The 12,583-nt window shown below is 44.0% G+C and overlaps 1 protein-coding gene across 1 annotated transcript; it reads right to left on the reverse strand.

Annotated features, from left to right (window-relative positions):
- Window positions 1-6,439: 6,439 nt before the first annotated feature.
- LOC101585124 (neutrophil gelatinase-associated lipocalin-like) lies at window positions 6,440-9,331 on the reverse strand. The gene is made up of 5 exons (XM_012516982.1): window positions 9,194-9,331; window positions 8,645-8,787; window positions 7,215-7,294; window positions 6,961-7,110; window positions 6,440-6,630 (listed from the first exon to the last, which is right to left on the reverse strand). The coding sequence occupies exons 1-5, from the start codon at window positions 9,329-9,331 to the stop codon at window positions 6,440-6,442; spliced, it is 702 nt and encodes a 233-aa protein (XP_012372436.1).
- Between the last annotated feature and the right edge of the window lie 3,252 nt (window positions 9,332-12,583).

The raw sequence follows: 12,583 nt of genomic DNA on the forward strand, positions 1-12,583 counted from the left end.
AGAGTCAGCTTCTCACACTTGCCATTAGAGTTAGCACCAGTTGATTGGGTGAGGACCATGATGTAGGACAAACATGAGGATCTCTACTGTCCTGTTTCTTCCTGAAAATTTGAGAATGAGCATAGGGAATAGAACAGGGTTTCTCACCCTGCTGTAGAGATTTACCCTTGGCTACTTTGAGGGCTAGGATCTAGGTTCACTGGAATCTGCACAGACACTATGTCCTTCCCTGCACAGAATGTCCACTTTCAGACAGTTACAAAGTAACAGAAGCTTCATCTTGAGAGTTGGTATTGAGGATCCACTCTGGATTGCAATGCAATTGCTTACTTATGGGTTGTGTTCCAGGGGTGTCACTCCCAGATAATGAGATCCAAACTCTTTTCCTTCCATTATTCTGAAACCCTGTTCCATCACTTTGTTCTACTCAGAGCCTGCTTTCAAAATCTTGTTCAGTGATTTCATTGTTGTGTTTTTCTTGTGTCACTGGAGATGCAATTTGAGCCCCATTTTGGTCATGGGCATGTCCCTGAATGCAGACATGGAATGTGAGGAATAGGATTTCCAGTAAGCAGCCTACCAGAGAAGGTTGCTGAGATGATCTTTCATAGTCTAGGGATGCTCTCCTGAGATTCAAGTCATGGTCAGTATTTGTGCTTGAAAGAGAAAGGAGAGTCCCATCAACTTGCCCCTGTAGATTCCCATGTTGTGCAAGGACAATCATAGAGGTTCAGGATAAACACAGTGAACAGATCCCTGGAAATTGCAGCATTGCAGAAAAGTGATCTACTCATGCAAGGTTACATAGAGGTAAAGTGAGGCAGCTTTGTGGATATTTTCTCTATTCACTTCACGTAACATCTAAGGAGATAAATGCTCTCGAACAGCAACAACAACAGCTTCACTAGCTTGGCTCTGCAAGAGGCACTGGCCAGGGACCAGTTCTATTTTCCTCCCCAGTGAACTCCTACAATCTCCTATCAAATCTGCTCTGACCACTTGTTATATTTGATATTTTTTTCTATTTACAAAGCCCCCTGTTCTAGGCAGCTCTGCTAAGGCTTGAAGAACCATCCAACATATGCTCTCTTATCACATTTCCCAAGCTCAGTTTCCCCATCTTTATGTAGAAATGATGATTAGCAACTCCCTCGTGGACATGTGATATAATTCAATGAGAAAATGGTTGGGAGATACTGGGAACCTACTGAGCCTGGTGTCTGGAAGATACTATGTTTTACTCACCTGCTAACTACTGGATCCTATTGTAAGATGGTGCATCTTGTGTTAAGTATAGGGAGGAAATCTCATGACCAGCCCCTCTGCCAAAATACTTAGCAAAGTTCTACTTTTCTCTTGGCCAAGATGATTCTTTCCTTGTTGTGCAGTGCTCATTCTACCTCATTTTTTTAAACTCTAACAAGAACTTCAAGATTTTGCCAAAACTGGCACATCCAGGCTTGATGATTAAGGTCTCAAGGGAACATTTAGTTAGGAACCAGAAGTATCAGGAGTTCTAGGTACACATCTGAGCAAATATGAGAGTTTAGTATGAACGAGGAGAACTAAATTCTGACACCTTCATCAGCCCCAGGCATTGGTGTTACCAACCACACCCCCTCTACCTGCCCTACCCTACACTGACTCCATCTGTTCCCCATACTACCTCTATAGTCTTCTCCTTGATTCTGCTCTGATCCTAGTCCAGATCTCATTTAAGGGCCACATAAGTAGGCTCAGCTTTCTTCCCCTACTGCCAGGTGAAGAGAAGACTGCTCTGTCAGGTGATGCTATGGTTTGATATGTGTGTTTCCTTGCTCAACCCAAAAGTTTCTTTTGTCTTTTTCCTCATCCCAGTTGTTCCTTCCCTTTGAACAGATTCTTTCCCTTTCACAGTATCTGTTGTATCTTCCAGATTTAACTACTCATTCAGGTTCTTATGCTAGTGAGACAATATGATGTTTGCACATGTGGGTCTGATTATTCCACTTAGAGTATGGTCTCTAAATCATTTTACCTATAAAAGCCATGAGTTTATCATTTTTGTAGCTGAGTACTCCATTGTGTAAAAATACCACGTCTTTTTTTTTAACCCATTTCTAAATCGATAAGCATTTGGATTGCTTCTAAGATTTAGGTAGGAAGGGGTAAAAATATTGAAAGGAGCAGTTCATGCTTAATTTTTTCTTCTTTTTAATTTCTTATAACTTTTTAAATCAATTTTATTTGTATGCATCTGGTAATCAAAGAAACTAACTTAAAGACATTATACAATAACAATTGTTAATTCTTATTATTTTGTTTAGTGAAATTCTGTATTGTTTTAACTTTTTAATATATTTTATTCTTTTTTAAAAAAAATTACCTATGATCCCAGTTTATAATATCAAGATGTGGAGACTTTTAGGATATAGTTAAATAAGTTCTAGGGAATGGACCTATTATTCTTTTTTTTTAGTATTATTCTTATGAAACAGCTTGAGGAGGCCACAGTTTTGGCTTTCTTTATCTTTTTATCTTTTCTACCACGTGAGAACATATACATGGTGTCCAGGAGGAGGAGAGGACAGACACAAACCCTCTGGAAGCTTGTGGGGTTCCCAGCCTCTGAACTACGAGAAATAAATCTGTATCACTTAGAAATGCTGCATCCTGTGGAGTCTGTTAAAACAGCAAAAACAGGGACAGCTGCACAGTTCTCTGTTGCTGTAAGGAACATGAGACTAGGTAGCCAGGACTCTGTGCTTATGTATAAGAATGAATGGAGATTCCATCCAAGGAAATCCCATTCCTGCCAGGCCATAAAGCCCATCACATTGGGCTCAGCTGTTCTCATCACATCCTCAGGTGTCTAACACTTCCCCAGCACCACCATTATCACAGTGGGGATAAAATTTGGACCCCTGAACCCTAGAGGATTTCCAAACCACAGCAGTCATCTTGTCTAATTAGGTTAATCATGGCCATGAGGTTTTTCAGAATTTCCTTAGTTTTGATGACCTGATAGTTTGGTACTTTTTTTGAGAGGTTGGCCTTGAACTCACTATGCTTAACTGGAAGATACATAGGCTAAGCCACATACAGGCCTTTCCCAGTTTTTTCCTTTAATCTATCCACTTTTCCTTCATTCATTCCTTTTGATTATTCTGTTTTAAGTGAATTTAAAGAATTGGTATGAATAGATTATCCTGGATTATACAGCCAGAACCAAAATGTCATCTCCAGTGTCCTATCTGACAGGCTGAAGGAAATTAAACATGGAAGAGAAAGCTTTGTAAAGACACAGAAATTGACTGGACCACAAGCTCAGAAAGCTGGAGGAGAAAAGTTCCATCTTTGGGTATTTGGAAGAGAGCAAGATCATGCCCACACCTTGATTCCAGCACACAGTGAAGTTCAGATTTGGAATTCATGCTTTGGGAAGTGTAGTTTTAGGCTAACAATGTGTAGAAAAATAATTTTCCTATAATTGAATGGTTTGGAAGATTCTGAGGTGATCAGATGACAGAGGCCAAGGAGGGGAAAAAGGACAGTGTGTAACAAGGATCTGAGAAGAACAATGTCACCAACCAGTCACCAACAATTGGTCCCTATCTGACTTGGGTGCCTCTGAATCCAATTCTCAAAAAGGCAAGGCACAGTCTTTAAGGAAGTGTGAGTTTCTAGGGCTAAAGCCCTAGACCTTCATTTAGAAGGAAAATCATCTTGTGTTTCCTTCCCTTCATTCTCAGAATCACTTGCATGTGTGGTCTGCTCTGAAGCAAAGTGGTGATCATGCTGGACAGAACTCACAGGGGCCAGGTATAGAAACCCAGAGGTGTACTAGCATTCCCAGTGTTTCAGCAACCTCAAGGGACCATCCTACAAGTTCAGCCTGGGTCTGCCAGCACTAGGTCCCCTCTTCCATACTACTTCTACACACTATTGGCACGTCTACTCTTGAGCCACTTACTCCTCATTTTCTCTAGTGCAAGTTTGGGTCAATTCCTTCCCACATCCACAGCCTGAGATTTTCTGGCTTTTGAACACAAGAACCCCTGGTGTGGAACTGATACCACTCAGAACGGGGCTCAGGAGCCCAGCCCTGACTTCTCCAAGGAAGGCTTCACCACCAAAGTATCATCAGCGATTGAAATCTCACTATCAATCCTGTAGTACATAGCAGACAGAACTAGAGTTGGTCTCATTATCCCTTCAGGACTAGTTCAAGGCCAATGAAGAAACAAACTGTCAGAGGAAACATGGGGACATGCACAAGTGTGAGGCATGCCAAGCATCACAGTGCTGGGCCGGGTAAAACCCTGTTTCTCCCCTGTTTCTTCCACCAGAGACCAAGTGGAAGGGAATAAGCAGGAACTAGAAACTTTTGTGTCTGTCAACTTGAGGACTGCAAGTCAGCGAATGTCTCAACAGATCAACACCATGGTCCAGCCATCTCCAAGCACCCTTCTCTGACTGGAATCTCTCTGGGTCAGGCACTATCTACATCTATTGTTGCGGGTGGGCACAGCTGGCACCTAGCTTATTTTTACTGAATTCTGATGTAGACTTCTGACACCATCTAATGTGTGGGGGTATTCAGATTTTTCTGTTACCTGGATGGGGCCAAGAAGGGCTAAGCTATCATTGCTTAGAAATATGCCTGTACCATATAAAGGTGATGTGTGTATGTGGAGTGGGAAGCCTTGGATATTTTAAAGCTACATTCCACTATGTGCTACCTATAAAGGGGAAGAAAGGCAGGAAGAATTCCTGAGTGTCTTGCTCACCTTGAGAAGTTGACACTGTGATAAGTGGGAGCAGGGGTGTGAGAGGCCAGACACAGTTTCAGCTATGTGAGTCCTCTTCCAGGAAGCCAGATTCCTGAAAGCTTCTTCTTCCATGTCACCTGGCTTTATAATGCACCCTTGGGTGGTCCTGACACCATCCTGGTTCAGAAAGCCCTCTGAATAGCATCAACGTGAACATGGGCCCACACCAGCATAGGTAATGAAAGGGCCACCAGCATATTAGGAGTTAGCAGATGGTCAGGGCCCACTTCTGCTTAGCCTCAACCTGAAATAGGCCAGCATATCTGCCCTCACCACCATGCACCTCCTATCTTGGTCATCATCTCCTAGCATCCAGAAGGGACTGGCAAGGTGGCAGAGGATTCCCCTTCTGACCCCTCCATTCCCTCCTGCTCCTCAGCCCTGATGAAGCCACTAATATGGGACCCACTGCAGGTGGCCATGTGCTGCCATCAGCTGTTGGCCTGTCAGTGCTGCTATTGGACCAGGCACCCCTCTGTGGCAGGGTTAAAGGCTGCTTTGGAGGTGGGCCCTGGCCTGGGACTAGAAATGCCCAGAAGAAGCAGGAGTGGATACAGAATCCTTCTGGTATGATGGCAGTGCTGGTAGCAGGGAAACATGGAGTTCTCTGTACCCCATGCTTCCTTTTTGCATCCTAACATCAGGCTCTGTTATGAAGCAGCAAGTTCTAGCAGTAATGTTCATGTGAGCCCACACTTTTCCTCCCCTTCCTCATGACCCAGGGCTAAGAAAGATTACACTTGGAAATCTATGGCATCATTTTATTTAGTGCACAAAGGGGTTTTGTAAGTGGGTGGATTTTGCAGTGTATGTAGGGTACGCAGCATGAACAGGAAGATTTTTAGATTCCCTCTGGCCTGATGTCCAGTGGGGCAGCCAGATGGAACCTTGCATAGAAGCTGTGTGTAGAACAGGAGTGCAGTCCAGGAGGCACCTGAGGGGGGAACATCAGATTAAAGATGCCTATGATTCAGGGGTGACAATGGGAAAAATAAAGGCATCCCTGAGACTCTAGCCCATTTAGGTGTGGCCACTTATGCAGGTCCCTGTGAAGCCATACTCACTGCTTCTTCAGTCATCAGATACACTTCTCTGTGGGAAGAAAGACAGAGCAGTCAGGTGTGTGTGTGTGTGTGTGTGTGTGTGTGTGTGTGTGTGTGTGTGATCTATGGCTTCCAGGACCCCTGCATTGCGCATAGTGGACTTGGGCCAAGTCTACCTCATGTGCTTGGGCAGCACAGCCTCAGGTCTATTTCCCTTCTGAGATTGACCACTCCTCATAAGGACAGTTTTGGGCCTGGGTGGAGTCCTCAGCCTAGACCAGGCCACTTGAAAATAAGGGCATCTCTATGTCAGGAATGCGCAAGCCCCAGGGAAGGAAGAGATGGCCTAGTGCAGCAAGTCCTGAGGTATGGAAGAGAAGGCCCAGGACAATATGACCCAAGGCATGGAGAGGAAATGACCCAGGATGTGGAAACCAAAAAAACCTTGACCTGTGCTTGAAATTGTCATTAGGTAGGCCTTGGTTAAAGTTTCACAGGAGAACATGGAGCCAGGGCTTCTGAGAACTCCAGATACCTGATTGGTAGCCACTAGCTCTCTAGTGACTAGAGCAGGGGACTGATTCCTTATTCTTCAACTTCCCTGGTGTGGGGGAGCATCATGTTGGACAGAGTCCACCTCCACTTCCCTACCCCTCTGTGAAGCTGGTAATTACCAATGGGCTCAAAGAAGATGATGTTGTCATCACTGAGGCCTAGAGACTTGGAAAATCTGATGAAGTGCTTCTTCACCCGAGAGTTCAACTCCTTGGTTCTCCCTGTGTCCATCAAAGCCAGTGAGGGGAGACAGAAAGACACTTTATATTATTTTTTACCTTGTTATATATTCCAGGATGGCCTTACCTTCATAATCCTCCTGCCTTATCTCCTCGACTGCTGGGATGACAGTTTGAGACCACTACCCCCAACAGTATTCCATAAATATTGTTTAATGACCAATGAGGTCCAGACACATTTTGAGGGCGGGGGGGGGACACTGGAAAGACCTCTTCCCTGAGGGACACTTCAAATAGAGAATTGAGGACAGGGGTTTTCTCACTTAATGGTGACCAGAGGCCAGATCTCTGAAGAATAGTGTGAGCACCTACCATAGAGTCTGGCCTGGAAGTACACCATGTTTTCAAACTTTACAACAGCATACATCATGGCGAACTGATTGTAGTCAGTAGTTGTCACACTTATGGTGTAGATATCTAATCCATCAGAAACTGTAGTGTGGATAGCAATGGTCATTCCCTCTGTCCAGAAGGATGTGACCATACCCTTCTTCCATAATCAGCCATCAGAGGTTTTAGCCATACAGAACAGCAACTCTGAATCCAAAGACTCGTTCAACACTCACGTGTCTTATTGTCTAGTGAGAACTGGCCAGGCTTCACATATGGGACAAATTTTAGGTTCTGTTGTATGCACTCATCATCCCTGTGGGAAAGAGATGGCAGTGTGGTGAGCAGGGAGCAGAAACAGATGTAGCACCTTAGGGTAGACAAAAGTAGCTCAGGGCTACTCAATAATTTGAAGCTCCCTTACAGCACCACCCATGACAGCCTTTCTAGCACTATGGCAGGTGCCTCATTCAGTGCTAGCTCTTCCCTCTCTGACCTTTGCTCAGACTGCTCAGAGGCAACTCCACTCTCCCTACAACATTCATTTCTCTTCTGCTACCTCACTGGGGAAGCCTATCCCACACACAGTCCCCAGGTACTGACCTCTGCTTTTGTCTCCTGCTCACCTTTCCCATCTCTCTTGCAACTTTCTCTGAGAACCCAGTCTGCTCCATGCCAAGCACAGCCCATAGCACTTGGGCTCCACCTGACCTCTTCACTGAGTCCATCCCTCTCTGTATCCTAAAGTCAACCCCCCCCCAGGACTGTCTTCCTTATAACCTAAAATCCTCAAATTCTCTCATTTCCATCCACCCAGTGATTCCTGCCAAAGCCAGCATCTAAGTACAGCTGCTCCAGGGAAGGTGAAAAAAACCATAAAGGTAAGGCTGGGAAATCTAGCTTGGCAGATTAAAGATTGGGTAGATGAGGACTTGGATTGCGGAGCCTTGGCTCATCTACTTGCAATGTATTTTGATTTTTTTCCTGAGATTGATTGGGCAAGGGATACCCTCCTCGCAGCACATCAGCCCTTGCTTGGGCAGACATGCTGGGAACTGGCTTTTTTTCTGTCTCTTGGGCTGAGGCTTTCTGACTGAGAGTGCACCAGACCCTGCTGTATTCCCACAAACTCCTTTTTATAGTGATAGTGCTGGTGGTATTGCTACTGTGCACTGAACAAACACCATTGCACTAACCTAATTCTCCACCATGTCATTTTTTTTTTTTTGGTTTAGTTTGTACTTTGAGACAGGAGCTCACTAGTTTACCTGGGCTCTCTTCTAAATTGTGGTCCTCCTGCCTCAGCCTCTCAAGCTGAGTCTGCCTTAATTCACTGTTTTACAAGACCTAAATGGAGAACCTTATGCGACACCCAGACTGGGTCAATATACATCCTCTCCCTTGAGAAGCCCTACTCTCTATCATGATTTCTACTGACTGTGTCTACATTACAGCCCCACATGAGTGTTGATGTAAAACCAGGAAAGAAGAGAGAGAATGAAGCAAGAAAGGAGAAATAGAAAGAGAGAAAAAGAGGAAGAGATGAACAAAAGAAAGAAGAAAAATGATTTAGAGCAGAGTACAAAGGTCAGTAGTAGTAGCCCTCAGTTTGGGCCACTCTTTTATGGGTTCTGGCTCTCAGACTCCCAAGAAGTAGCTGCTTCACCTGTATATGATCGTAGTGACATTGTAGCTCTGGTCATCTTCCAGCTCATAGGTGTCACTGTACATGGAATACTCATAACTGCTTCCTTTTCCTTTCCAAATGGCATTCCCAGCAATGCCTATACCGAACCACTTCCCCTGGAACTGTAAGACATTGATGAGAGCCAGAGCCTGCAGCCAGCCTCACTTCTACCCTTTCCCGGGGTGCCCTTCTTGGTATTTTTGGAAGCCCTCTGATCAGCAAGGCCTGGGAATGGGCTACTGGAAGGCTGTCAGGAACCGTGTCCTCCAGGTATCCTGGGTGAGGAGTCAGCCCTGAGTTGTCAGAAATGAAGTGGTCCTGGGCAAGTGGCTGGTGGGCCATCCTGAGCCTCGGTTTTCTTGTCTATATAGACACTAAAGATGCTCCGACCTAGCATACATGGGACTTGGTCACCCCAAATCCTCCTTCCACCTAAACTTGCCCCCTGAGTCTCTTTACTGTTTCAGCTTCACTTCATTATCCTTGTCCAACAGAGATACTCACCAGCTGCCTATCCAGAACCCTTACCTGGTCATCCTGGAAGTTTGGGTGCAGGGGTATCTTGCACAGAGGTGGTTCAGGGATCAAGGCTGGAGGGATGTACTTGGCTTGGATGTGCAGGGTCCCCAACAGAGTGAGGCCTAGATACAGTAGACCCAGACCCATGGCTTTAAGGAATCTGATGGTCTAGCAGATATTGGAGGAGAAAAAAGAAGCCTTCTGTGTCCCACCCAGGGGAACTATTTATGGCCTATCTGTTGTTGCCAACCCCCTGAGTGGGCTGATCCGTCCTTTGCTAGTCAGGAAAGGTGAGTCAATTGCCACAAGTTCTTCACAAACACATGGCAATACCTTTGCTCTTTCTCACCCCTGGTCAGGACTGTGCATGTTTGAGGGATGGAAAGGCAACATCATACATTCCCAGATCCCCTCCCTCTGGCAAGGATATGAGTATCAGGCTCTACTCAGGCATGACCTTCCACCACCCAACTTGTTTTTCAGCAGCCACATTGTTCTCAACAACAACCACAATCCCAGTACAAGTGCTATCATTGTACAAAGGCTGAGCTGTAAAGAAGAGCACAGAATCTTCCCCTCACCAGCACATCTAATAATATCCTTATATCTGTACCCCAGGTTCTGCAAACACTGACCACTGGCATTTGCCCAGACCTCTCACAGGAGGTCCCTTGCCTGAGCTCCTGACAAGATACCTTGCAAGGTCTCCTCATTTGACTCCCTTTTGCAAGCATATAAAAGCCCAGCTTTTCTTTATCACCCACAGACAGTCTTCTCCAACCTGCCTGAACTGAGGTATAATGAATTTTGTGCTTTGTTGCTTTCACATAAGTCTGTCGGGTAGTTTCTGAAAAACATCAATTCTTAAATAAGCTTCTCCTGCACTCACTCTGCCATGTCCCCTTAAATAGTGCTGTCTGTGAATCTCAGCTGGGTTTGGATCACCTATCCTCTCTGACCTTGTGATTGTGTGTGTGTCCACTAACTGAAAAATTGATAAAAATGATGTGGCATTTTTATACAATGGAGTACTTCTGAGTTATAAATAAGGATAAACTTTAAACTATAGTTTCACATTGTGCTTAATAACAAGTCATGATAAGATATTGCAGGAGGTACCTTAAGGGATCCTGCACTCCAAGCACATTCTTCTTTCCCTCTACTGAGGACTAAAAGTCCATTTTTCCTTGATAATCTGGGTCAGTCACCCTGATAATATTGTGAGTCACTTTTTATCTTGTGTCACCAAAGCATAAGGAGACCAAAATGACCAAGGGAATGTCTTAGTTTCCAGTTTAATGATATTATTAATGTACTTCCGCATACCTTCTCTCCTGAAACTAAGACTTCTATGCCAGCAGAGCATAAGGTTTCAGGAGCAGGAAACAAAACTTTTGCTGGGGGATCATTAGGAGTGATAGTGAGTAGTATGGCTGTATCTTCTAAGCTGAATTCCTGGACTTATAAATTCTGGCTGTGGGAAAAACAATACCATACAGTGAGTGATGATTCAAAGTATATAAAGCTTTTGGAAGGCCACTGCCCCAGCTCTACAAGCTATTGTCTCCTAAGTGGCACTATAACTGTGTCTTCAAAAGATCATTTCACCTTTCTTTCAATCCAGCTCCTTCTGAATGGTAAGAAATGAGATGAGAGACTGATGAATTCTATGAGCATGAGCCCCTTGCCTCACCCCTTTGGCCACAAAATGTGTTTCATGGTAAAAGGCAATGTTATCTGGAATTTCATGATGATGGATAAGACATTCTGTAAATCCGTAGATCGTGGTCTGGGGAGAAGCATTACATGAAAGGAAGGCAAATCCATATCCAGAATAAGTGTTTTTCAAATAAGGAGAAAGCACTGCTCTTTCTATGATGGAAGCAGTTCAACATAAGCAACCTGTCACCAGGATCAGAGGACGATCATCCTGGGAAAATGGTACTATATCTGGGACTCAGTGTTGTTCTCTGCTGCTGACATATTGGGCATTCAGCAGTAGGCAGACCATCCTCAGTGATAAGGAATCTATTTTGATGCACAATGCATAACCTTCATCGCTTCCATCATAGCCATATCCACTCTGTTCATCTATCCACAGGGATGGATAAAGAGTTTTACCACCTCCAAACAATGGGTCGTCATATCCACTTGATCATTAAAGTCTATTTCTGCTGAGGTGACATGTTGGTGGGCATTTACATGAAGTACACATATTTTTATACTATTTGCCTATACAGAGAGATCTGTCCACATAAGTCTTCTCCAAATACTTTTGTCACAAATTTTCCATTCATGTTCATTCGAGGTTCCTGATCATTGGCTATATAGCCCATGAATCAGTATACAGTCGCATATGTGGCATTTTTACTTCCACACAAAATGTGCTACTGGAGGTACTGCCAAACCATCTTCCCATTGGGAATATTTCCCTTCACAGTTATCTAGGGATATCCTGGAAAGGGGCTGTCACCCTGTACCTCTCCTCTTGCAGGTGGTGCTTGCAAGATGTGGAGAAAAATCTATAAATCATGCTTCCACTCTTCATCTGCCTGTTCTTCTTCCTGTGACAGATGATCATATGGTACATCCATGGACCACATGTGCATCCTGGGAAACACAAAGCATTATATCAAGAGTAGGAGCTATGAGCATCGGGGAAACTTCTTCATGTAATTTACTTGCTTCCTCTGGACTGTGCTGGTTCAACCATCTTTGTAATATTTCCATTAAATGATGGTCTATTGCTGTGCACCTCCAACTTTATGACTCAGTGGATCAGGTAGTACGCAGCTCATGATGGGCAACTCAGTTCATGAGGTAAACTTGTGTCCCAGGGTCAAACACTCAGTTTGTATTGAAGCCCACTAGTAGTTCAAGAGCTGTTGAGTTAATATAACCCTAAGGTAGGACAGTGAAGTTGTATTGCTGGACTTGCTAGCTAAAAGCAAATTGTTTCTAATAGGTATAATATATAGGCAGGGAGAAGTCATTTGCCAAAGCAATAGCTATACACCAAGTACCAGGATATGCATTAATCTGTTCAAGCAAATCACAGTATAGCAGCTTTAATCAAAGTCACTATTTCTGAATATCCACTGAGTCTGTGGTAATTTCATGCTTTCGCACATTTTTGATTATATAGATCTTGCTTTATCTTGGTCTTAACCATCCAACAGAAAAGTATAAACACGAGGTATAAAACATAAAGCCATACTGATATGCTGAGCTGTAAAATGTTCAAGTCAACAACTTCTGACATTACCAGTCCTGAGGCTAACCCACTACTATTATGGTCTACTGGATTATGTTGGATTATTTTGATGAATTCATGCACCTACAACATTTGAATGGCAACAGAATACCCATCTCTGACAAAACTAAACAAAAAAGGGGATA

This window comes from Octodon degus, unplaced genomic scaffold, assembly GCF_000260255.1.
Source record: "Octodon degus isolate 3935 unplaced genomic scaffold, OctDeg1.0 scaffold00138, whole genome shotgun sequence".
Classification (NCBI taxonomy): Eukaryota; Metazoa; Chordata; class Mammalia; order Rodentia; family Octodontidae; genus Octodon; species Octodon degus.

Bases quoted from the DNA above. Each gene is read 5' to 3' on its own strand.
- LOC101585124 (XM_012516982.1), bottom strand. From the start codon at position 9,331: ATGGGTCTGGGTCTACTGTATCTAGGCCTCACTCTGTTGGGGACCCTG. The intron at 8,788-9,193 runs GTAAGGGTTCTG...AATGTCTTACAG, and splicing joins CAAACTTCCAGGATGACCAG to TTCCAGGGGAAGTGGTTCGG. The intron at 6,631-6,960 runs GTAGGTGCTCAC...TGATGGACACAG, and splicing joins CTTCCAGGCCAGACTCTATG to GGAGAACCAAGGAGTTGAAC.